The sequence below is a fragment of the Dryobates pubescens genome, chromosome 38 (assembly GCF_014839835.1).
Source record: "Dryobates pubescens isolate bDryPub1 chromosome 38, bDryPub1.pri, whole genome shotgun sequence".
Classification (NCBI taxonomy): Eukaryota; Metazoa; Chordata; class Aves; order Piciformes; family Picidae; genus Dryobates; species Dryobates pubescens.
Window position 1 is genome coordinate 1,967,977 of NC_071649.1, and position 25,603 is coordinate 1,993,579.

A 25,603-nucleotide genomic window follows, 5' to 3' on the forward strand; every position below is an offset into this window, starting at 1 on the left:
AAAAGCTGGCCCGGAGCAGGAGTGAGTGGTGCTAGCTCTGGTGAATCGTGTCCCTGCATCTGTTTCAAGCAGCTCACCCCACACTTCTGCCCAGTTCTCCTCCCAAAACTCTGCTGTGTTGAGCTTCCTGGGCATGCTCTGCTCCTGCCCCTTTTCAGAGTCCAGCTAACCAGACTGAACAGCTGAAGAGGTGGAAGAGTGTCACTTTCTGAGGGGATAATGGGGGAGAACTTTGCTGCCTGCTGACAGCCTTTAAAACAGCAACACCTGCCTTGGTTTCTGTAAAAGCTGAGTCTGCCAGTAAAACAAAACCCCCCTTCAGTAGCACCACAGAGCTCAAACCCTGCTGCTGTGCAGCGTTTGCAGGGCTTCCCTCTCTGACCTGATGGGTAAGGGTGAGGCAGACAGCAATGCAGAGTGATCTACAGCACTTCTGTTGTCATGAGCTGTGAAAGCCATGTACCAGGGGGAATTTCTCTTCTTTCTCACCTCCTCCACCTCTAAACCTGTGGGAAAAGGCAGGATATTACCACAGGCAGTGTCAAGCTCTACACCCAAGCACACAAACCAGAGTAGGTGGCTGGACACAGCACTGCAGGGCAACTCCTAAGCTGAATTCTAAACCAAACTCTTCTAAAACAAACTCCTCAAAAATAATCAGTGTGGCTTCACAATCCAAAGGGAACACAAAAGGCCTTGCTCTCAATTCCACATCTTCTGTCCACCCTTCCCTTCCCTCCCTCCCTCCCCACCTCCCCTTAGCCCACTTCTGCAAGCTCTGGGAGGGGCAGATGCACAGCCTCCCCGAGTCAAGGGACTGGTGGGCTCCTGTGGCTAATTGATGAGATCCTGGAGCTCCTCATCAGTCAGTTCATTGACATCCATGATCTTCTGCAGGTGCTCCATGTAGCGGGCATGGTCCTGCAGGAAGTGTGGCACCCTCCTGTTCTCAGTCACGGCCAGGCCCTTCAGGCGCTCCACGTCCTCGTAGGAGATCTGCAAGGAAGGACGTGGCTGAGTTCTGCATTGTAGTCCTGGCCCCTCTCTGCTGCACCTCTGAATCCTCTTAGCATCAGAGAGACCCCAGGGATCATCCAGTTCCAACCCCCCTGCCATGGGCAGGCACACGTGTACAGAGAAGGGCAAGGAGGCTGGGGAGGGGTCTGGAGCACAGCCCTGTGAGGAGAGGCTGAGGGAGCTGGGGTTGCTTAGCCTGGAGAAGAGGAGGCTCAGGGGGAGACCTTAGTGCCATCTACAACTCCCTGAAGGGAGGTTGTAGACAGGAGGGGGTTGGTCTCTTCTCCCAGGCAAGCAGCACCAGAACAAGAGGACACAGTCTCAAGCTGTGCCAGGGGAGGTTTAGGCTGGAGGTGAGGAAGAAATTCTTCCCAGCAAGAGAGATTGGCCATGGGAATGTGCTGCCCAGGGAGGTGGTGGAGTCACCATCCCTGGAGGTGTTCAAGAAAGGACTGGATGTGGCACTTGGAGCCATGGTTTAGTTGTCAGGAGGTGTTAGGCATTAGGTAATAGGTTGGACTTGATGATCTTTGAGGTCTCTTCCAACCTTATTGATTCTATGATTCGATGATAGGGTAGAGATTGGGTTTGCCTCTTGGCATCAGAACCTTCTGGGTGCAGGAGTGGCGCTCAAACATTTCCCAGCTACTAGAGGGCCTTTTTCTAATGACTGCTGAGGTCTTCTGTATAGTCTTATGGTGCTGCAAATTAGGACTTCAAGTCCTGAGGTAGCAGCAGCTCAAGGTGCTGTGAATGATGGTGCAGAAAGGACGAAAGCTTTGGCTGTGCAACAGCTACACAAGCTGCCCTGCAAACCCAGCAGAGGACTCTTTGGGCAGCTCTCCAGCCTGATGAAATGTGTGTGGTTGCTGCTTTGTCTACAAGCTGTGCATTGCTGGGCACCCTGCAGACAGAAGCATATGTGCTGGCAAAGCCCACCAGCCTGGCTGTGCTTACCGACTGGCACAGCCTATTTCCTCCCCACAGGCTTGTGCCAGGTGGCTTGAGGGTGAAGCCTGCTCCTTTCAACCTTTTTGAGCCCATGTTCCTTCTCAGGAGCTGAGCAGGGCCCAGCCTGGCTTCCCTGGAAGCAGCCTGCCACCTCAGCAGGTGGTGGTTTCTGCTCAGGAAAGATTCAAGTGAGCATGAGTGTGTGAAGGGCACAGGAGGGCTCTCTGGTAAGGTAGGGCAGTGTCATCCTGGTTGCTAAGCCTGATCCACAGGGGCAGGCAGAGAGAGGTGCATCTCACTGAGGCTCCTGGCAACAAAGCCCAGAAGGAGAATGAAGGTGCATCTGGGTAGCCTTGTGTGTGTTTTCAGCTGCAGTGACAGAAACCAAACCCACAGCCATGCCCAGGCTGCTGCTTGAAGGTGGTGTGGCATGAGAGCTGAACACCACACGTGGAAGTCGATGTGGAGGAGCTGTCTCCTCTCAGTCTGGAGATAACAGCACTGAAAGAGATTAAATACTGACCTTCCTTCCTGCCTCACCCTGAAATCCTGCCTCTTCTCCTCCCAAAGGAAAGAGGAAGGAACCTTTCCCTCTCCTGGCCAAGTGGAGTCCCTCAGGGATCAGTACTGGGACCAGACTTGCTTCACATCTCTGGTGGTGACATGGAGACCCCGGCACAGGCTGCCCAGGGAGGTGGTGGAAGCCTCATCCCTGGAGGTTTTGAAGGCCAGGCTGGATGTGGCTGTGAGCAAGCTGCTGTAGTGTGAGGTGTCCCTGGCCATGGCAGGGGGTTGGAACTGGCTGATCCTTGAGGTCCCTTCCAAGCCTGACAGCTCTGTGATTCTATGATTTACTGCTGCAAGCAAGAAACAAGGCCCTGTGACCCCAGGCATGGTTTGAATAGGATGAATTGCCTCAGGCCTTGCAGTTGCTAAAACAAAAGGACAAAGCTGACATCCTGAGGAGCCTGAACACAAAATCTCACCCACTGTGGCAGGAGGTTGTCTCCCTTCCCACATGGAATTGAAATCATTGGCCCAGGTTAAAAAAGGCTGAGGCTAAACCAGGCTTGCTGAGGCTCTTTGCCACATGCTCACATCTGTGGGAAACACAGTAGGAGGTGACACTTGGCTCCTTTTGCTGTTTCAGACCCTGGCAGAGATGCTGCACTCCAACATCTGCACTCCAGCATCTGCATTCCAGCTCTCTTCCCCTGCATGCGGTTGCTAGAGGAATGGTTTGCAGCTTCAAAGCTGCTGCTTCTTAAAAGCTTCTCTCCTCAGGCTTCAAGCCCTTTCCTCAGTCACTTGTAGGTACACTGAACAGCTTGCATGTGTTCTGCTTCCACACACTGCTCTCTGCCACACTGAAAGCAGTGTCAGAAGCACCAGGGAGCCATGGCTGCCCCCATCAGCCCAGGGCTCCAGCACTCAGATGAGAGCAGAGGACACAGAGGCTTTGGCCTTGCTCTGTCTGAAATGCAGGGCTGTGATTTCACAGCTGTTTTACCTACTTGCCAAAGCACCCAGGGGACTGCTTTTGTCCCCTGTTCTGTTCAGGCTTTACAGAATACAGAGTTAACCAGGTTGGAAAAGACCTTTGAGATCATCCAGTCCAACCTATCATCCAACACCATCTGATCAACTAAACCATGGCACCAAGTGTCTCATCCAGGCTCTTCTTGAACACCTCCAGTGATGGTGACTCCACCACCTCCCTGGGCAGCACATCCCAATGGCCAATCTCTCTTGCTGGGAAGAACTTTCTCCTCACCCCCAGCCTAAACCTCCCCTGGCACAGCTTGAGACTGTGTCCTCTTGTTCTGGTGCTGCTTGCCTGGGAGAAGAGACCAACCCCCCACCTGGCTACAACCTCCCTTCAGGTAGCTGTAGACAGAAAGGTCTCCCCTGAGCCTCCTCTTCTGCAGGCTAAGCAACCCCAGCTCCCTCAGCCTCTCCTCACAGGGCTGTGTCCAGACCCCTCCCCAGCTTTCTTGCCCTTCTCTGGCCACCTTCCAGCATCTCAACATCTTCCTGCTGCTGCCAAGTGAGAGCTCTTGGGCTTTTGAAAATAGCTGTGTGCAGATTGATCACCTTGCAGCAACTCAACATCTTTCCTAAACTGAGGAGCCCAGAACTGGACACAGGACTCAAGGTGTGGCCTAACCAGTGCTGAGCACAGGGCACAATGACCTCCCTGCTCCTGCTGGCCACACTGTTCCTGATGCAGGCCAGGATGCCCTTGGCCTTCTTGGCCACCTGGGCACACTGGTGGCTTTGGTTGCATTTGCAAGGACACCATGCCCAAGGCAGGCATGCAGAGAAGGATGAGCTTCTGCTGCAAGGCAGCACTGAGACTCTTCAGAAGGCAGGGAATTTTCTTCCCTCTCTGCTGGGCTTTTCCATGTTTAATTTCTGTGTCCTTGCTCTTAGCCTGGAAGACACACCAGCTGGGCTTAATACTCCCTTTGGAATGACTTGGTCCCCCTATTCTACCCTCACCAAACAAGGAAATCACTCTTTAGAGTCTGGATAAACCCCTAATGACCACAGGCTAGGGCTCAGGGCAAGTTTCACATTTCTCTGCTCACAGAACTTGTTTTTCCTGAGAGTTTATGGAGAGAGACTGGAGCAGGCTCAGTGGAGGGTCACTAGGGGGATTAAGGCACTGGAGCATCTCTCCTGTGAGGAAAGGCTGAGGAAGCTGGGACTGTTCAGCCAGGAGAAGAGAAGGCTCAGGGGAATTTTACCAGTGTGTAGAAACACCTGAGGGCAAGGAGCAAGGACTGACAAAGCAGCTGGGCTCTTCTCTGCATTCCCCACTGGCAGGGCAAGAGCTGGGGGGCACAACATTCTGTCTGAACACAGTGAGGGTGCTTAAAACACTGGCACAGGCTTCCCAGAGAGGTTGTGGAAGTATTGAAGAAGTGGGGATATTCCAAAAGCCTAACTGGACCTGGTCCTGGGCAACCTGGTCTAGCTGAGCCCACTTCATTAACCATGGGGCTTGGACTAGATGATCTTGAGAGAGAGTAGGTTTAGACTGGAGCTTAGGAGCTTCTTCAGTATGTGGATGGTGAGACTCTGGCACAGGCTGCCCAGGGAGGCTGTGGCTGCCTCCTGCCTGGGGCTGTTGAAGGCCAGGCTGGATGAAGCCTTGAGCAGCTGAGTCTGGTTGAGAGGTGTCCCTGCCCATGGTAGGGAGGTTGGAGCAGATGATCTCTGAGGTCCCTCCCAGTGCCTTGTAAAGTGAGGAAAGGCAAGGCTGAGACACATGACCACAAAATCTTAACCTGGTAAGTGAGGAATGAAGGGAAACTGGTAGAAATTCTTCTAGGCCCTGCAGATATGTTGTAGCTGGCAGGGTGCTAATGCAAGGTGGTGCACAGAGGAGAGCTTTCCACATCAGAGCACAGCGGCTCAAGAGCTTCTTCCAGGCAGGCCTGGCCCAGTGACAGAACTGTGCCCCTTGGGAGAAGGGAGTCCACCCACCTTGCCAAGGGCTGTCAGGAGATGGAAATCAATGGACTCCCTGTACCTCAGGATTCGGAGGATGCCATCCAGGTACACCTGGTCCTTGTTGAAACAGCCTGAAAGGAACCAAGACACATTGCACTCTGTCAGGGGGTCTTCAAGGCTCATTCTCAAAAGCCACTCTGGGCAGAACCAAGGCCTGCAGTGGCAGGACAAGGGGCAATGGCTCCAAACTAGGGAAGAGCAGATTTAGATTGGATGTTAGGAACAAGTTCTGCACCATGAGGGTGGTGGAACACTGCAACAGGTTGCCCAGGGAGGTGGTTGGGGCCCCAGCCCTGGAGATAGTCAAGGTGAGGCTCAACAGGGCTCTGGGCAAGCTGATCTAGTTGTGGATTGGACTGGATGACCTCTGGAGGTCCCTTCCAAACCAAATCATTCTCAGATTCTATCAGCAGCACAAGTTTATGAAAACCCCTCAATGTTTAAACCCCAGTCCTTGAAAGCCTTCCCCAAAACTAACCACAAGGCTAAACCCTCCAGCCAGAGAAAATAACCAAACATGAGGCTAGAGAAGGGCCTGGGGCACATGGCCTATGAGGAGCATCTGAGGGAGCTGGGGGTGTTCAGCCTGGAGAAGAGGAGGCTGAGGAGAGACCTCATTGCTCTCTACAACTACCTGAAGGGAGGTTGGGAGTGAGGAGGGGGCAGCCTCTGCTCCTTGGTGGCAAGAGACAGGACCAGAGGCAGTGGTTCCAAGCTGTACCAGGGAAGGGTTCAGGCTGGATGGTAGGAAGTATTTCTTCACTGGAAGGCCTCTCAAACCTTGGAATGTTCTGCCCAGGGCAGTACTGGAGTCACCACCCCTGGGGGTGTTCCAGCAGCCTGTGGAGCTGGTGCTCAGGGACATGGCTTAGTGCTGACCCTGCAGTGCAGGGTCGAGGGCTGGACTGGCTGAGCTTGGCGGTCTCCTTTAACCAGCTCCATCCTGTGCCTCCCACTTGTCCCTTCTGCAAGGGTGTCACGGTGTGAGAGGCTGCAGGCAGGCAGCAGAGGGGCCCCACCTGGCTGCGAGGTGTCAGTCCAGCCCCGCTTGGCTCGCACGCAGTAGTCCCACCTCGTGTTGGGGTCCTTGACAAACTTGCCCACGTCCTGGAAGAGCTGGCTGAAGGACATCTGGCTGGCCTGGTAGACTGTGTAGTAGAGCAGGGCAGCCCTCCAGAGGAAGGGGTCCTTGCGGAAGAGGACGCTGTGGATGCTGGCCAGGCCCTCCTCGGTGGGGTTGATGGGCTTCAGGCCGTGCTTCCTGCGCCCGTGCCACGTGCACCAGGGCTGGCTGCTGTTGTTGAACCCCCGGAAATAATGAGTGCCTGCCAAGCAAGGGAGGAGGCACTGAGCATGGTGGCACCCAGTGAGCAGAGCAAAGTGCAAACTGACAGGAAGGGGATGCCCAGGCCGGAAGGCTGGGCACTGGGGAAAGTGCCAAGCTGGGCCTGGTCTGCAGCAGAGGAGTCTGTCATGGGGGAAGTTGGTCACAGGGCATTTACCTACTGAACCGTAGAATGCTCTGGGTTGGAAGGGACCTCCAAAAGTCATCCAGTCCAACCCCTTCTGCAGTCAGCAGGGGTGTCCTCAACTAGCCCTGTCCAGCCTCACCTTGAATGTCTCCAGGGATGGAGCCTCAACCACCCCCCTGAACAACCTGTTCCACCACCCTCATGGTGCAGAACTTGTTCCTAACATCCTAACTGCCTGCAAGTGGGGCTCCCCAAAATGCCTAAGAAATGCAAATGGCAGCAGGACTTGAGTTCCCCACATCAGTGGCAAGGAATTCTCCAAGTCTCTTACATACTGAATGCCTCTAGCACAGGCTAGGCACTGTGGTGAGCAGAATCGAAGGCAAGGGGCAGAAGTGCTGCCTGCTGGAAGAGCCCTACTGCATCCTGGCCAGGGGCTGTGTCCCCTCACAATGTGAGTCACAGTGGTTCAAGGCCACTGCAGGGCTTCTGCAGGTCTGATGCACTTCATTCAAGCAGACTCCCTGAAAAGCTGTAGAGATTTTCCATGGGGCTGGGCCAGCCTTGTGCAATGTAAAATTCAAGGGAGTCTCACACCAGCTGAGAGGCTGCTGGGTGTATCCTTCACCCCTAAAGCATGCCTACACTGGCAACCAGTGCAGCAGAACAGAAGCAGGCTTGTACAGTTTAATGGCTGGGGCTGAGCTTGAGTGGTCCTGGGTTGGTCATTTTTCACTCCAGACTGCCTTTAGCTGTCTCTCATGAGCAAAACAGCCCAGAGCAGTGACAGCACAGAAGGTATGCCCTGGAGCATAGCCTCTGGGCAGGCATCATCTGAAAGGGTTACACTTTGCCTGCTCCAAGATTCCTTTGGCTTGGGAACCTCAGTGCAGTAAGTGGGACTAACTGGTAGACTCCCTGCAAAAGCTTGCAGTGCCCCAAGATGCTGCTGCACAGGAACCCTAGGGATCCTCCAGAGGATTAGCTCCTCAAAGCTGAGGCATAGGAAGTTCCATGGAAATGTGAGGAAAAAAGTTTCCACTGTGAGGGTGACAGAGCACTGGAACAGGCTGCCCAGGGAGGGGCTTGGAACCTCTCTCTCTGGAGATATTCAGTACCCACCTGGATGTGTTCCTGTGTGATCTGCTCTAGTTTATATCCATTGCCCCTTATCCTACCACAGGGTGCAACTGAGAAGAGTCTGCAGCCTGGGATAGGACAAGGGGCAATGGATATAAACTACAGCACAAGAAGTTCCACCTCAACATGAGGAGGAACCTCTTCACTGTGAGGGTCACAGAGCCCTGTAGCAGGCTGCCCAGAGAGGTTGTGAAGTCTCCTTCTCTGGAGGCTTTCCAGCCCCGTCTGGATGTGTTCCTGTGTGACCTGTGCTGGATTCTCTGGTCCTGCTCTGGTAGGGGAGTTGGACTGGAAGATCTCTGGAGGTCCCTTCCAACCCCTAACATCCTGTGATCTTTCCTGTGATCCTGTCTGGCAGGGGAGCTGGACTGGATCTCTTTGGAGGCCCCTTCCAACCCCTAACACTCTGTGATTCAAGAGGTTTCTCCTTCCCCCAGGCACGCTTCCAGGCCAGGTTCTTTAGAGAGGGCCCTTCCCTGCTGGGGTGTCTGTGCAGTGCCTGGCCCATCCCTGCAGAGGCAGCCAGCATGCCTGCAGGCCCTGCCCCGTGCCCTGCTCATACCAATCTCGTGTCTCAGCATCCCCTCCAGCCAGTGCTCTCGTGCAGTGGAGATGTTGATGGTGAGCGTGGGGCGGCCGTTCACCACCGTCATGGAGGCTCGGGACAGCAGGTCCTCTGTCAGGTGGACCACGATCTGGAAATGAGAGAGGGCAGGTAGGCAAAGGGCTCTCTTCTCACCCCTATTCCTGCTGCATTCAGCTGGTCAAGAGTTAGACTGGGCACAGCCAGGATCAAAAAGCAACGGATGGAATAATCTTCCAGTGATGGAGGAACGGCCTCCCAAATGGGCCCTCAGGTCTAACATCTACAGAGATCATACACTCATAGACTCATTTGGGTGGGGAAAGCCCTTTAAGATATCAAGTCCAACCCTTCTCTAGCTCTGCCAAGGCTGAGGCTAAACCATGACCCTCAGCACCACTTCTCTGCCTCTTTGAAACACCTCCAGGGTTGGGGATTCGGCCACCTCCCCTGTTCCAATGTTTGGGCACCCTTGCAGACAAGAAGTTTCTTCTCATGTCCAGTCTAAACCTCCTCTGCTGCAGCTTGAGGCCATGTCTACTCCTTCTATCACTTGTTCTTCAGTTCTACCTCAAGTATTTGACAGGTGAGCTCTCAAATTCTGCAGCTCTGTGCTCTAAAGCAGCTATCCTTTCCCAACCCTTTCCCCCCTGTCACAGGCTGAGTGCTCAGCACCTGCAGCACCACTTCAGAAGAACAAATACTCTTCTGGCAGTGAAACCCTTGGGGTTTTCCCATCAAGCTCCCAACTGTCTCTTTCCTGACCCAGTGCAGGACTTACCTCCCCAAGACAGCCTTCTTTCACCATGTACTTCCTGACGTGATTCCAGATGCGACTTTTGGTCAGCAAGCTGCCTCCAGTGGCCTGCTCAAACCTCTCATAGCTTCCATATTTCTGCAGTGTCCTCTCCATAATGTTAATAGACTACAAAATACAAATGCACAGCAAATATGAACTCAATCAGTGGAAAGTTTCCTAGGCATCAGTCTAAGGCTGTGTCAGGCTGGCCATAGGTATTCATGGGATCATAGAATTGTCAGGGTTGGAAGGGACCTCAAGGATCATCCAGTCCCAACCCCCAGCACTGATCCCTGGGGGACTCCCCTGGTTAACAGCTCTCCAGCTGAACTTGGCACCATTGACCACCACTCTTTGGACTGCTGTGTAACCAGTTCCTAATCCATCTCACCTTCCTGGGAGTCTGAGCAGTGTGTGGTCATCCTGGGGTAGAATTGTCAGGGTTGGAAGGGACCTCAGGAATCACCCAGTTCCAATCCCCCTGGCATGGGCAGGGACACCTCACACTAGATCAGGTTGCTAGATCTATATCCTTCCCTCCCTCTCAATATCTCTGTTGGTTTTCTTAAATCTTTCTGCTTTTTTTCCCTAACTCATTGGGAGTCACTATCAAGCCACAGCCATTAGGTACAGGCTGACACACTCTGGAATCAGTTTATACCAGCTTCAGGCTAACACCAAAGTACTGGGGGGGAAGATTCTGATCAGCTCATCTTGGACCCATGTACATCAGCTCAACCCAGATTATCAATGTCATGTTTACCTCTTTTCTCTTTAAACTGGGGAATGTTGCACAGTTGCCTTGTGAATCACAGAATGTTAGGGGTTGGAAGGGACCCCCAGAGATCATCCAGTCCACCCCCTGCTGCTAAAGCAGGATCACCCAGGGCAGGCCACCCAGGAATGCATCCAGGAGGGTTTTGAAATTCTCCACAACTTCTCTGGGCAGCCTGCTCCAGGGCTCTGTCACCCTCACCCCAAAGAAGAGTCTCTTCATGCTGAGGTGGAACCTCCTGTGTTCCAGTTTGTACATTGCCCTATCACTGGGCACCATTAAACAGAGCCTGGCACCTTCATCCTGACCCCCACCCCTCAGATATTGATAGACATTGATCAGATCTCTCTGAGATCTCTCTCAGCCTTCTCTTCTCCAGATTAAACAGCCTCAGAGCTCTCAGTCTCTCTTCACAGGAGAGATGTTCAAGTTTTGCTCTCTATTACACCCTCTCCAGCAGCTCTCTCTTGAACTGAGGAGCCCCAAACTGGGCACAGTATTCCAGCTGTGGTCTCAGCAGATGTCCCAAGTCATAAAGACATTTGCAGATTGCCAGCAGGTTTCTTTTTATGCTTCTCTGAAGAACTTCACAAAGATCAGCGATGGCAGTATCTGAAGGGGGCTCCAAGAAAGCTGGGGAGGGACTTCTGAGGGTGTCAGGGAGTGATAGGACTGGGGGGGATGGAGCAAAACTAGAAGTGGGTAGATTCAGCTTGGATGTTAGGAAGAAGTTGTTCCCCACGAGGGTGGTGAGAGACTGGCACAGGTTGCCCAGGGAGGTGGTGGAAGCCTCATCCCTGGAGGTTTTGAAGGTCAGGCTGGATGTGGCTGTGAGCAAGCTGCTGTAGTGTGAGGTGTCCCTGGCCATGGCAGGGGGGTTGGAACTGGCTGATCCTTGAGGTCCCTTCCAATCCTGATTGATTCCAACCCTCTGTGATTCTATCACTGTCACCTGGCTTCATTTCTTGGCAGTTTCTAATCCAGGAAAGTTGAGTCTTAGCCAGGCAGACCTGTAGCTAGAATAATAACATTTCCACCAAAAAAATATCTCCTTGCCATGAAATCTTCCTTCAGAAAGGAGAAGGGAGAGAAGAGGAAACTTTAATCACAGAGCTTTCAATGAAACCTTTAATTTAAATCATCATACTTCCTTCCAAATGACAGAGGCAGGTTTCACTAGACAGACAAAGCAGGATCAACACTTCTGCTGCTTGGGGGTGGAAGGCAGAGCACAATGCCTATGATCTGAACTCTGCATGTGGAAGATGTGACTGGTGAGGTACCAATTGCTTATGCCCAGAAATTTACCTCCCAGTGTGTCATCTCAAACCCCTAGAAGAAAATATGGCCTGGAACAGAACAATGCCTATAAGGTGATCTGAGCTCTGTGTGTTGAAGATGCTCCTGGTGAGGTACCAAATGCTCATCCCCAGAAATCTCCTTCCCAGTGTGTCATTTCCCACCATTATGGCCTAGAATATGCTTCTTGCCCAGCTACAGGGAACAGCTTTTGTCATAGACAAGGCACCAGAAGCTTCCAAGAACCTCACAGAGAAAATAAAATGACTGATATGACTCTTAAAAGAAAAATAATCATCATAGAATCAACAAGGTTGGAAAAGACCTCAGAGATCATCAAGTCCAACCTTGCTGTTCCTGCAAAGAAAGCACTGCTAATGAAGGTGGAAATAGTGCAGACTGAATCTCTTTGTACAGAGTACACTTAGATCCTTGCATGAAGCTGTTGGAAGATGCTTGTTGTTTCCAGACTGGTTTATTGCCCACAAAAAATAGGATTCATTTTCCAGCTCTCAGTTACTAACCAGCTCATTCTGATTGTTTTGTTTAATTCTCAAGCTGAAACCAAGCAACCCTGAGAAACTGCTACCCAAATCCATAAATGCCAGTAAGAGGCACTCTTAAACTCCTGTAGAAAAGTGAACAGAGTGAGATCATAGACTCCTAGGATTGTCAGGGTTGGAAGGGACCTCAAGGATCAGCTAGTTCCAACCCCCCTGCCATGGCCAGGGGCACCTCACACTACAGCAGCTTGCTCACAGCCACAGCCAGCCTGGCTGCAAAAACCTCCAGGGAGGAGGCTGACACCACCTCCCTGGGCAACCTGTGCCAGTCTCTCACCACCCTCATGGGGAACTTCTTCCTAACAGCCAATCTCAATCTACCCACTTCCAGTTGTGCTCCATCCCCCCAATCCTATCACTCTCTGACACCCTCAAAAGTCCCTCCCCAGATTTCTTGTAGCCCCCTTCAGATCCTGGAAGGCCACAATTAGGTCTCCTGGGAGCCTTCTCTTCTCCAGACTGAACAGCTCCAGTCTGTCCTCACAGCAGAGTAGCTCCAGCCCTCTGCTTGTCCTTGTGGCCCTTCCCTGGACACCTTCCAGCACCTCCAGATCCTTCCTGTAATGGAGACTCCAGAACTGGATGCAGCACTCCAGGTGGGGTCTCAGCAGAGTGGATTAGAAGGGCATAATCACCTCCCTCACCCTGCTGGCTATCACTTACCTGAATGCCAGAGAAATACTGCACCTGGTGTTTAGCATTTCTTTGCCTGCCTCTAATACTTGTTGTTAAACTGGAAGGGCCTCCTGGCTGGGTCTGAATTTCTTTTTCAAGAAGCATAATTAGAGTAGATTATTTCAACACAAAGGCTTGGCTTAGCTTAAAAAAAGAAGGCTATCATTTTGGGGGTGTTAAGCAATCTGCAAGCAGAGAATCTACCTACTGGGTCTCACTGTTGTGATTGCCATTCTCAGTGCACCTGAGACTCCACAGTTAAGTTTCTATTGACATGGGAGCAGAGGGCTTATGCTGCCCAGCATCAATAATGAATCAGAAAGTGAGGTGTAAACAGAAAGCTGCTCTTGGTCATTGGAGATCTGTGCCACCAGTTCACACAATCACAGAATGGGAGGGGGCTGGAAGGGACCTCTGGAGATCAGCCAGTCCAATCCCCCTGCTGAAGCAGGTTCACCTGGAGCTGGTTGCACAGGATTGTGTCCAGCTGGGGTTTGAAAGTCTCCAGGGAAGGAGACTCCATAGCCTCTCTGGGCAGCCTCTTCCCAGTGCCCTGGCACCCTCAGAGAAATATTTGCTCCTGTTCAGATGGGAATCTCCTGTGTTCCAGTTTGTCCCCACTGCCCCTTGTCCTGTATCCCCTGTGACATGAGGTTCCCTGTTTGGAAAAGCTTGTCAGAGTTCAATACTGCCTTTCCAAAGCATGGTGATAAAACCAGTGTGGGAAGAGGATGGTTCTGTCATTATACAGATAAGCACTGGGGTTTGTCTCTCAGGTCCAAGTTGAAAGCAAGGGGTTGGGTTGGTAGTGGTTTCCTGGTGGGTAGTGGTGGTGGTGGGCTGGGGTTGGATTGTTTGTTCTCATGGGGGCAGATTACTTCCATAACAAAAGTGTTATTTAAATATATATATGTTCATAGCTTCATAGAATGGTTTGGGTTGGAAGGGACACAGCATGGGACCAAGTCCAACCCCCACTGCCAGAGCAGGACCAGACAATCCAGCACAGGTCACACAGGAACACAGCCAGATGGAGCTTGAAAGTCTCCAGAGGAGACTCCACAACCTCTCTGGGCAGCCTGCTCCAGGGCTCTGTCACCCTCACAGTGAAGAAGCTCCTCCTCATGTTGAGGTGGAACCTCCTGTGCTGCAGCTTACATCCATTGCCCTGGTCCTATCCCAGGGCGCAGGCTCTTCTCAGTTGCACCCTGTGGTAGGACAAGGGGCAATGGATACAAACTAGAGCAGATCACACAGGAACACATCCAGGTGGGTTTTGAATATCTCCAGAGAGGGAGACTGCAAACTCCTCCCTGTTCCAGTGCTCTGTGACCCCCCCAGTGAAGAAGTTCCTCCTCATGTTGAGGTGGAACCTGCTGTGCTGCAGTTTATATCCATTGCCCCTTGTCCTATCCCAGGGTGCAACTGAGCAGAGCCTGTCCCCTCCCTCCTGACCCCCATCCCTCAGATACTTATAAACATTTATTAAACCCCCCCATCAGTCCACTCTTCTCCAGAGATCTCTCAGCCTCTCCTCATCAGGTAGTGCTCCAGTCCCTTAGTCATCCTGGTAGCTCTAAAGACCTTAAAGATCATCTAGTTCCAACCCTGCTGCCACGGGCAGGGACACCTTACACCAGATCAGCTTGCTCAAGACCTCATCCAACCTGTCTGTATAAAAATAGGCTTCCTGCCTTCCTGTAAACTCAGATCTGCATGGAGAGGAACATTTCTGAAGCTAGTGGTAGACAAAATTGAGTGAGTGCCATCTGCTGGGCTGGGAGCTGTGTTAAAAGCTGCTTCTTTCTGGTCATTTATGTCAAGAGCAAGAGATTGGTGTTCAGCATTTTGAGGAGCTATCTTTGAAGAAGAGCTTTTCTTGCTGAGAACTGCTGCAGCTTGAATTAAATTCGATGAAAGAATTTGCATCCTCCTTGGTGCAGGAAACATTAGATTCTGAGGACAGCCTGAGGCAGCTGGGGTGGTTCAGCCTGGGGAAAGAGAAGACTCTGGGAGATCCAAGAGCAGCCTTCTAGCACCTGAAGGGGCTTACAAGGAGGCTGCAGAGGGACTGTTTACAGAGGCCTGTGGGGATAGGGTGAGGGGCAGTGGTTTGAAATGAGAGAAGAGTAGATTTAGATTGGATGCTAGGAACAAGTTCTGGTCTCTTCTCCCAGGCAACCAGCACCAGAACAAGGGGACACAGTCTCAAGCTGTGCCAGGGGAGGTTTAGACTCGAGGTGAGGAAAAAGTTCTTCACTGAGCGAGTTGTTCGTCATTGGGATGTGCTGCCCAGGGAGGTGGTGGAGTCACCGTTCCTGGAGGTGTTCAAGGGGAGATTGGACGTGGCACTTGGTGCCATGGTCTAGTTGTGAGGTCTGTTGGAACAGGTTGGACTTGATGATCCTTGGGGTCTCTTCCAACCTTAGTTACTGTGATACTGTGATACCATGAAGGGGGTGGAACACTGGGACAAGTTGCCCAGGGAGATGGTTGGGGTCTCATCCCTAGAGATGTTCAAGGTGATGCTCAGCAGGGCTCTGGGCAACCTGATCTAGTAGAGGTGTTTAAGCCCAGGCTGGATGAGGCTCTGGCCAGCCTGATCTAGTGTGGGGTGTCCTTGCCCACAGCAGGGGGGTTGGAACTAGATGATCCTGGTGGTTCCTTCCAACCCTGACTGATACTATGATACCTCAGTATCAGGAGTAACTTCTTCACTGAGAGGGTCACAGAGCCCTGAAGCAGGCTGCCCAGAGAGGTTGTGGAGTCTCCTTCTCTGGAGCCTGTTCCAGCCCTGTCTGGATGTGTTCCTGTGTGACCTGTGCTGGATACTATGGCCCTGCTCTGCAGGGGGGTTGGACTCAATGATCTTTGGGGTACCTTCCAACCCCTAACATCCTGGGATCCTCTTCACTAGGAATTTGGGGAGGGGATGTTAAGTGAAATCATAGAATCAAGAAGGTTGGAAAAGACCTCTGAGATCATCAAGTCCAACCTGCCACCTAACACCTCCTGACAACTAAACCATGGCTCCAAGTGCCACATCCAAGCCTTTTTCAAACACCTCCAGGGATGGTGACTCCACCACCTCCCTGGGCAGCACATTCCAATGGCCAATATTCACATCACAAAGGATAGCTCATGGTGCAGCAGGATCTCTTTCCAAGTTAAATATCACTTGAAGCAAGAGAGTCTCCATTTAGAAAAGTTTGTCAGACTTAACCATATTCATTCTAATAGTGGAAAGAGGACTGGTCCTGGTATGATATTAATAAGCAGTGGGGTTTTTGTCACTTAGGTCAAAGTTGAAAGCATGGGTTTGTTGCTCCTGCTGGGTTTTGGGTTTTGATAACTCACAGAAGCCAAGGAATGAGTTACACAGGATGGGAGCATCTGTAGCATGTTAGCAGTGTGGCTGCAGAGTAAGGGAAAGAAACAAAAACCAAGGAGGGAGAGTCTTTTAAAATGTTACTTCCCTCTAGAATGAAATTTAGCACTGCTTGATTGAGCTTAATGTATATGCAAATATCCTTTCAAAGTTGATTAAAAGAAGGAACATCAACATATGCTTATCCAATAACTATGACCTCAAATAACTCCTATCCCCTCCCAATCCCTGTGTCACCAAGAGGATTGGCAGGATTTCTACTTGGCTTTTCCCCCCCCCCCTCTTCATTAAAGCCTATTGAGGCATTTTCCCCTCTATTGGCCTCTGCTTCATTGCCTAAAAAGCTTTCTGGAATTCACTTATGCCTCCTGTAAACCCATTTGATAAGGAACTGTGCCTTTTCCTCCAGAAGCCTGGAACCATTAGAAAAGCTTTCCATTTTTTAATCAACAAACCCCCCCCATTTTCAGTTCTACTACTGTATTGTCATCTTTCATGAATGCAGGGTGCAGGAGGATGAAAAGGAGAAGCAAGTTGCCACAAACAAAGCCAAACTGCACCTTAAGAGACGTAGGGCTTAAAAAACCCAAACAGTGAAAAATGAGGGGGTGGGAGGGGGGCAAGGCAACTATACCTGCTTAAGAAACCTGTCAGATGCATGACTGTGCTTAGCTAACACGTTTGGCAGAGCAGGATTTGCATACTCAAACTGAGGGTTGTACGTGAAGTCCGACTTGAAGAATTTCTCCTTCTCCTGCTCCACGTTGCAAGGCTTGATGGCAGTCAGCAAGCAGAGCTTCTGCCCGGGGGCATCCCCTTCTTTCCCGGGGCTCCTCGAGCTCTGCGAGTGCTTCGGCTTGGCCGGGTGTAAATGCCTCTTGGCTCTGCCTCTGGGTCGGGAAGGCAGCGCCGCGCCGCCCCCCGACACCGCGATGCCGCTGGGGAGCTTCGCGCCGGCGGCGCCCGGGCCGGGGAGGCCGCCGGAGGGCTGGGGGCCGGCGCGGTACCAGCCGCCGCTCAGCAAGGGCAGCGGCCCCGGGATTTTGCGCTGCTCGCCGCCCCGGGAGGCGGCAGAGCACCTGGGGGCTTTCCTGTGCTTCTTGTGGTGAGCAGCCGGCTGCTTTTGAGCGTGGTGCTTCTTCTCCTCTTTGCTCTGCAGGAGGACGTTGTAGCTGCTGGTTCCGGTGGTAAAGATGTCCTTAAGGATGCCAGGAGGCGGGTGCTGGAGGCTGTTCTCATTGTTGATGTTCAGCTTGTGTACTTCTAGGCTCAGGATTGATTTCTTAGAAAGCTCTGTCTTAGGCCAGTGAAGTTTTTCTGCATGGAGGGGAGAGGGGAAAACAAAAACATAAAGAGATGCTGTGGACAAGTTTGGTCCTTTCACACAGCAAAACTAACCTTAAGAACTCAGAACTGCAACATAAATGAAACACAGAACTGAACTGCAGGCACACCAAGTTAACCTTGACTTCTAGACACGTGGGGGGCTTGTGTGTGTCTATCACTTCTGGACAATCAGACTGGGGCTTAGAAGATCCAGCAAAACAAGTGTAGGACTTTCTGTTTACTATTACATGAGCAGGACCCTGACAGGCTGCAGAGCTGAGCCCATGACAACCTCATGAGGTTCAACAAGAACAAGGGCAAGGTCCTGAAGCTGGGTCAGGGCAATCCCAGGCACGGATAAAGGCTAGGCAGGGACTGGCTTGAGAGCCTGAAAAAAAGGATCTGGGGGTGCTGGTGGATGAGAAGCTCAACATGAGCCAGCAGTGAGCACTTGCAGCCCGGAAAGCCAACCAGAGCCTGGGCTGCAGCAAGAGAAGCAGAGCCAGGGAGGTGATTCTCCCCCTCTGCTCTGCTCTGCTGAGACCACACATGCAGCCTCTATTCCAGGAAGAATCTGGAGGTGCTGGAAGGTGTCCAGAGAAGGGCCACAAGGATGAGCAGAGGGCTGGAGCAGCTCTGCAATGAGGACAGACTGAGGGAGTTGGGGCTGTTCAGTCTGGAGAAGAGAAGGCCCAGAGAAGACCTAATTGTGGCCTTGCAGTATCTGAAGGGGGCTACAATAAAGGTGGGGAGGGACTTTGGAGGGTGTCAGGGAGTGATAGGACTGGGGGGAATGGAACCAAACTAGAAATGGGTAGGTTCAGATTGGATGTTAGGAAGAAATTATTCCCCATGAGGGTGGTGAGAGACTGGCACAGGTTGCCCAGGGAGGTGGTGGAAGCCTCATCCCTGGAGGTTTTTGCAGCCAGGCTGGCTGTGGCTGTGAGCAAGCTGCTGTAGTGTGAGGTGTCCCTGGCCATGGCAGGGGGTTGGAAGTGGATGATCCTTGAGGTCCCTTCCTGCCCTAACAATTCTAAGATTCTATGTCCCAGCTGATTGCAGAGGGAATTGGACTGGATGACCTTCGGAGGTCCCCTCCAGCCCAGACCATTCTATGATTCTATGCAAGTAAGATTCCTTCAGTGCACAGAGCCACCTCTCTTGCTCTGACCAGGAAGCCAGGTCTCTGGCACAGGGCAGCTGCACAAAAAAAAGTCACTGAGGTTTAAAACTGTGCTGTTTGTCCTGGTTTGTTAGAAAGAACTCTCTTCACTAGCTAGCTCTAACCATCTCCTCTCACCAACCAGTTCATCCTAGAACATTCGTGGCCCTTCTCTGGACACCTTCCAGCACCTCCAGATCCTTCCTGTAATATGGACTCCAGAACTGGATCTTTCAGTATCTAAAACTATGGATGTGTATGAGTACTAGGTTCTAAGTACACTGAAAGTCTTCTTAGCTTCCTATTGAAAACCTTCTTGACTATTGGGAAAGTTGTTGTGCCATTGTCCTGGTCTTCCTGGGACAGGATCCTAGACTAGCCATGGTCTGCAGGTTGCTAGCATCTCTGAGCCAGCCAGAACAGCTGACCTGAGTTGGCTACCTGTGAAACTGATAATCACAGAATGATAGGGATGGGAAGGGACCTCTGAAGGTCCTATAGTCAACCCCCCTCTGCTTGAGCAGGAAGCTATGTAGACAGGTGGAGGCTGGTCTCTTCTCCCAGGCAACCAGCACCAGAACAAGAGGACACAGTCTCAAGCTGTGCCAGAGGAGGTTTAGACTGGATGTTAGGAAGAAATTCTGTATGGAGAGAGCGATTGCCCAGTGAAACGGGCTACCTGGGGAGGTGGTGGAGTTGCCATCACTGGAGGTGTTTAGGAGGAGACTTGATGGGGTGCTTGGTGCTATGGTTTAGTTGATTAGGTAGTGTTGGATGATGGGTTGGATCTGATGATCTCAAAGGTCTCTTGCAACCTGGTCTATTCTATTCTATTCTATTCTATTCTATTCTATTCTATTCTATTCTATTCTATTCTATTCTATTCTATTCTATTCTATGAGCTGGGAGGAATGGCACAAATGAATCCTGCCACAGAGAAATGCCTCCTACTGCTGCTCCTAAAACAAAAGGATCCAAAGAGCAGGAGATGTGGCCAGAGCTTGATTAAAGCCTGCAAAAGGGATTTGAGCTTTAGCCCACAGATATACATAGCTGAGCTGTAATTACTTCACATACAGTAATTATACTCTGAATGGAACATTAGCAAGAAATCATTAAATGCCTCCTAGGGTGGGGGGGGAAATAAATTAATAATCTATGGTAGTTTAATTTATGGTAGCTTCATTTCAGCTTTGTTTTCAAAGGAAAATTAGATTTTGCTCCTGATACAAGCACCAGGACAACCTATTTTATGCTCCTGGACCTCTGTGTCAGCTCCATGTCAACCTGTGATCTTTGGTTCTCCTGAAAAATGCTGTCCTAAAAAGACAGAGGTCCCATCTGCATGATCATATGAAGGGAAAACTACAGCCTGGGTGTTTTCTACACTGGAAAAAGAGAGATAAAATCATAGAATTGTCAGGGTTGGAAGTGACCTCAAGGATCAGCCAGTTCCAACCCCCCTGCCATGGCCAGGGACACCTCACACTACAGCAGCTTGCTCACAGCCACAGCCAGCCTGGCCTTCAAAACCTCCAGGGATGAGGCTTCCACCACCTCCCTGGGCAACCTGTGCCAGTCTCTCACCACCCTCATGGGGAACAACTTCTTCCTAACATCCAATCTGAATCTACCCATTTCTAGTTCTGTTCCATCCCCCCCAGTTCTATCACTCCCTGACACCCTCAGAAGTCTCTCCCCAGCTTTCCTGTAGCCCCCTTCAGATCCTGGAAGGCCACAATTAGGTCACCTCGGAGCCTTCTCTTCTCCAGAATGAACAACCCCAACTCTCTCAGTCTGTCCTCATAGGAGAGAAGCTCCAGCCCTTTGCTCATCCTCGTGGCCCTTCTCTGGACACCTTCCAGCACCTCCAGATCCTTCCTGCAACAGAGGCTCCAGAACTGGACACAGTCTCACCAGAGTGGAGTAGAGAGGAAGATAGGAGCACTGCATCATTCCCTCCTACTAAAGAATGCAAGCTCAGTTTTCTTTCACAGTAAGTTTGTGAATCCTCTTTCTACACTTGGCACAGGAACATGCTCCTTGGCATTCCTACTCAAATTCTGTCAGATCCCCCTCATTACATACAAGACAACTTGCCTGCCTGGCTTACTTTGCTTTACCATGAGCTGTCGTGGTGAGGAACCACGGTTCCCATCGGAAGGAAAAAGCATCAAACATGTAGCCAGGGTGAGAGCATCAAACACACCACCAGGATGCTGGGCAGTGAGCATTTTAGAACACAAGGGCACAAGCCCTATGAGGAGAAGCTGTGGGAGCTGGGGTTGCTTAGCCTGGAGAAGAGGAGGCTCAGGGGAGACCTTGCTCTCTACAACTACCTGAAGGGAGGTTGTAGCCAGGTGGGGGTTGGGCTCTTCTCCCAGGCAAGCAGCACCAGAACAAGAGGACACAGTCTCAAGCTGTGCCAGAGGAAGTTTAGGCTGAAGGTGAGGAGAAAGTTCTTCCCAGCAAGAGAGATTGGCCATTGGAATGTGCTGCCCAGGGAGGTGGTGGAGTCACCATCCCTGGAGGTGTTCAAGAAAGGCTTGGATGTGGCACTTGGAGCCATGGTTTAGTTGTCAGGAGGTGTTGGGTGATAGGTTGGACTTGATGATCTCTGAGGCCTTTTCCAACCTAATTGATTGTATGATTTCTTTTTGTCCAAAATCAGAACCAAAGAGCTTTGACTTGATTTTTCTAATGTACAGGAATTCGAGCAATGTGAGCAACAAGGAAACAGTGGCATTTGAAACTGAGAAAAAGGAGAGGAAAGTATATAGACATGGCAAGCAAGATTCCTCCTTTGCTACATTATGCAAGTGCACAACTACATTGCAAAGACCCTTTCTTAAGCTTCAATAATGAGGTGCTGTGAATGGACTAGCAGCTACAGGGAGTTTATGAGCCCTAGGCTCTATGGTCTGTGGGTGCAGAGGGCTGTAGAAGGAATATCCTGCAACAAGCAGGCAATGGAGAGATTTATGTATCCATACTGTTCCACTGCCTCTCAAATACTTGTGTCTGTGTCAAATACTTGTGTCTGTGGAATAACAGAATCTGATCAGAATCCTCTCTATCTATCCATCTATCTGTCTACGCTATGAATAGAATAGAATAGAATAAACCAGGTTGGAAGAGACCTTCAAGATCGTGTCCAACCTGTCATCCAACACCACCCAACCAACTAAACCATGCAACCAAGCACCCTGTCAAGTCTCCTCCTGAACACCTCCAAGGATGGCGATCCACCACCTCCCTGGGCAGCCCATTCCAATGGGCAATCACTCTCTCTGTGTAAAACTTCCTCCTAACCTCCAGCCTAAACCTCCCCTGGAGCAGCCTGAGACTGTGTCCTCTTGTTCTGGTACTGGCTGCCTGGGAGAACAGACCAGTTTCCTCACCACTATAAAACACCTTGAAGGTTTACAAACAGCCTTGATTTGAGTAGAAAGGGTCAGGCAACTCAAACTCCACAGCACTGGAACCTCTGTGACTGAAAATGGTTTTGCTGTAGAATTAGCCAGTGAGCTCCTGCAAAAAGCTTTATGGAGCAGGTTGCCCAGGGAGGTGACGGAAGCCTCATCCCTGGAGGATTTTAAGGCCAGGCTGGATGTGGCTCTGAGCAGCCTGCTCTAGTGTGAGGTGCCCATGGCAGGGGGGTTGGAACTGGCTGATCCTTGAGGTTCCTTCCAACCATGACAATTCTGTGATTCTGTGCTGCTACTTTCTACTTTCACAGCTAGTGGTTAACTGTTTTGATGTTTAACCTAAGAATTATCACAGTATACTGTGATAATTTCCCCCCTAAAAGATATCCACCTCCTTGCTTTCCTCCTGTCATGCAACAGGGCTGCAAGAACAAGGGCATGTTTCAACCACAAGCCAGCTTTTTATGTCTGATTTATTAACTGCCAGCATCTGTGAATAACTTGCCAACTCTCTCAAATTAAATTATATAGCACAGTAACAACAACTAGAAGTGAAGAACTGGCCCTAATGGAATCAACTAACAAACTCTGCTTCATTCAATAGACCCAGGATCTAATCACACAATTGATTTACAGACAGACCAGCCCAGGATGAAATTCCCATCCAAGCAAAGCTCTAGCGCGCTCAACGGCAGCCCAGCTACATGCTGGAGTATTTGATGGGGGAGGATAGACCTCAAATAACTCTTTCCTTTTGAGCAATCTTAATCCTTGAAGATTGCAGCTCTTGTTGCACAGCCCTAGGGATGCTCTGTCTGATTCCACGGACTTTATTTCTACTCCTACCCACGCACAGATGGAGCAGTGTGTAAACTACACACCAGAACAAAAAGAGTAGCTGTAAGAAATACTGATTCTGACTGGGACAGTGGTGCATGAGGGGATGGTGAGACACCTCTGTGAGCTGGAAGATCTCTCTACTAGCTCTCATCTAGACAGATTTCCCCACGACAGAATAACATCGGCTTGAGGCAGCTGAAGAAATGACACAATGAGATGATGCCAAATGCAGACAAGGAAAACATCCGAGTGAAAAACGTATTCAGCAGCAGCAACGGTGTTGCAGATTTTTCCTGCATACACACAGCCCTGATGGGAAGAGGGTTTGACACCACACAAGCCCCTTCCTTCCACCTTAGGCTTTTGTAGTCGAAATACAAGGTGTGATAGGCGCGGGTCATAAAGATTTGGCAAGTTAGCTGCAAAAAGGGCAAAGCAGAGAGTCAAGCCGGGAAAGGCACCCACGTCATGTGTACTGTGCTCTACCAGCGGGTTTGTTTGCACCTTGCACCCCTCGCCCTGCTGATAGTTGGGTGTCCGCTCCCCGCTGTGCCTGGCCGGGCGCAGGGCCCTCGGGCAGCCAGCTTCGCACCGCCCTTCCTCAGGACAGGGAGACGCGAGGCAGCGTGCCCCGGTCCCCACGGAGCGGCTACGCTCACGGACACCCCTCGGCACCTCGCCGGGCGTCAAAGCGCCCCAGTGCCCCCTCCTCCTGCCACCGCAAGCCCCTCGCCAAGCCGGTAACGCCCAAGCCGCCCGGTGCCCGGTCCCGCCGCAGGCTGCCGGCCCGGGAGCGGTACTCACCGGTGACACGGATGGACTCCAGCATGGTGCTCCGCCGGCACCGCCGCCGTTCTCCCCGCTGGCCTCCCGCCCTGCGCGGGCGGTGGGCTGCCGCCTCCCGTGCGGGGAGGAGCGGCGAGCCCCGGGGGGAGGCGGCGCTGGGCGCGGCGCCGGCTTTGCCGGTCTCGCCGTCTCACCCGAGCCCTGCCGCCGCCCCGGCCCCGGAGCCCAGCGCCCGGCCCGCCCTGCACACTACAGGTTCCGGGACGCCCGAGCTGCGGCGTGGCCAGGCCAGGGGCGAGCTGCACCCTGGGAGCTGTAGTGCGGGGGATGGAGAGGCCACATCGGTGTCCCGGGATGGCCCCGGCCAGCTGGGTACCAAGCTGCAGCCAAAAAACCATCGTCCCCCGTGTCACACCGGGACGGCTCGGTGTGAGGTGCCAGCAACAGGTCCAGAGGCGCCTGGACAAGCTGGAGAAGTGGGCCCGTGTGAACCTCAGGAGGTCAGGTCCTGCACATGGGGCAAAGCTATCCTGGTATTGATCCAGGCTGGAGGATGAAGGAATTGAGACCAGCCCTGGGGTGAACTTGAGGTACTGGTGGATGAAAAGCTGGAGATGAGACAGCAACGTGTGCTCACAGCTCAGAAAGCCCAACTGTACCCGGGCTGCATCAAAAGCAGCACAGCCAGCAGGTTGAGAAGCCATCTGCACTGCTGTGTCCAGCTCTGGAGCCCTCAGCCCAGGACAGACATGGACCTGTTAGAGCTGGTCCAGTGGAGGGCACAAAAACGATCAGACAGATGGAACACCTCTGCTGTCAGGACAGGGTGAGACAGTTGGGGTTGTGCAGCCTGGAAAAGAGAAGGCTCCAGGGAGACCTTGCTGTAGCCTTTCAGTATGTAAGGGGCTCCAGGGAGCCTGTAAGAAAGACGGGGAGAATCTTTGTATCAGAGCCTCTTGCAATAGAAAAGGGGCTCCAGGGAGCCTGTAAGAAAGATGGGGAGGATCTTTGTATCAGAGTCTCTTGCAATAGAAAAGGGGCTCCAGGGAGCCTGTAAGAAAGATGGGGAGGATCTTTGTATCACAGCCTCTTGCAATAGAAAAGGGGTGATGGTTTTAAACTGAAAGAGGGGAGACTTCAACTAGGTATAAGCAAGAAATTTTTTACACTGAGGGTTGTGAGACACTGGCCCAGGTTGCCCAGAGAGGTGGTAGAAGCCCCATCCCTGGAAACATTCAAGGTGAAGCTGGATGGGGCCCTGAGCAACCTGATCTAGCTGAAGATGTCACTGCTCACTGCAGGGGGGTTGGACAAGATGCACTTTAAAGGTCCCTTCCAATCCAAACCATTCTGTGATTCTATGAACATCAGTGGGTTTTCACCACCATCCTTTGCCAGAGACTAGCAGGCATAACATGCACTGCATCCAGAAACTGCATTGCAGTACACAGATTATTATCAACTATTATAATTGCTGTCGCTGATAATAATTGGTGTAATTGACAATTACCTGCTGCATCTAAGGCAGATAGGAAAAGTACTGTATGGGACAAAAGTGCTCAGCAGGGCATCCACCACCCTGGGTACACAGCACAAGGAGCTGTTGTCTGGCAATTGCTCCCATTGCTGTAACCACCCCCACAGGGCATTTGCCACCATCCACGAGTCAGTATGGAGACAGAGCTCTGGCCACCTTTCCCACTCAGCAATACCTAAAGCAAGTTGTATGGCTTTAGATCAGGTTACAGATGGATTTATTTTAGTGTGTCAGTGCAGTTACTTGTCTTAAGTGGTCAACACCTAATGGGGAAAGCAATTCAATTGCACACTGGTGCCCAGCACACATTATGTGAATGCAGTGATCTGCCAGGGAGAAGAGA

At 51.6% G+C, this 25,603-nt stretch overlaps 1 protein-coding gene across 3 annotated transcripts; it reads right to left on the reverse strand.

Moving 5' to 3' along the window:
- Positions 1 to 769: 769 nt before the first annotated feature.
- MATCAP2 (microtubule associated tyrosine carboxypeptidase 2) lies at positions 770 to 23,904 on the reverse strand. 3 transcript variants are annotated; one of them, XM_054177153.1, is made up of 7 exons: positions 23,742 to 23,904; positions 16,816 to 17,498; positions 9,464 to 9,607; positions 8,662 to 8,794; positions 6,507 to 6,812; positions 5,461 to 5,558; positions 770 to 996 (listed from the first exon to the last, which is right to left on the reverse strand). In XM_054177153.1, the coding sequence occupies exons 1-7, from the start codon at positions 23,764 to 23,766 to the stop codon at positions 835 to 837; spliced, it is 1,551 nt and encodes a 516-aa protein (XP_054033128.1). In that variant the 5' UTR covers positions 23,767 to 23,904; the 3' UTR covers positions 770 to 834. The 3 variants fall into 3 exon arrangements, with proteins under 3 accessions (XP_054033128.1, XP_054033130.1, XP_054033129.1); XM_054177154.1 differs by having other exon boundaries at positions 885 to 996; positions 6,560 to 6,812; XM_054177155.1 differs by lacking the exon at positions 6,507 to 6,812.
- Positions 23,905 to 25,603: the final 1,699 nt, after the last annotated feature.

Bases quoted from the DNA above. Each gene is read 5' to 3' on its own strand.
- MATCAP2 (XM_054177153.1), bottom strand. From the start codon at position 23,766: ATGCTGGAGTCCATCCGTGTCACCG. The intron at 6,813-8,661 runs GTATGAGCAGGG...CTTGCTTGGCAG, and splicing joins GATGCTGAGACACGAGATTG to GCACTCATTATTTCCGGGGG. The intron at 5,559-6,506 runs GTGGGGCCCCTC...GGTTCCTTTCAG, and splicing joins GACTGACACCTCGCAGCCAG to GCTGTTTCAACAAGGACCAG.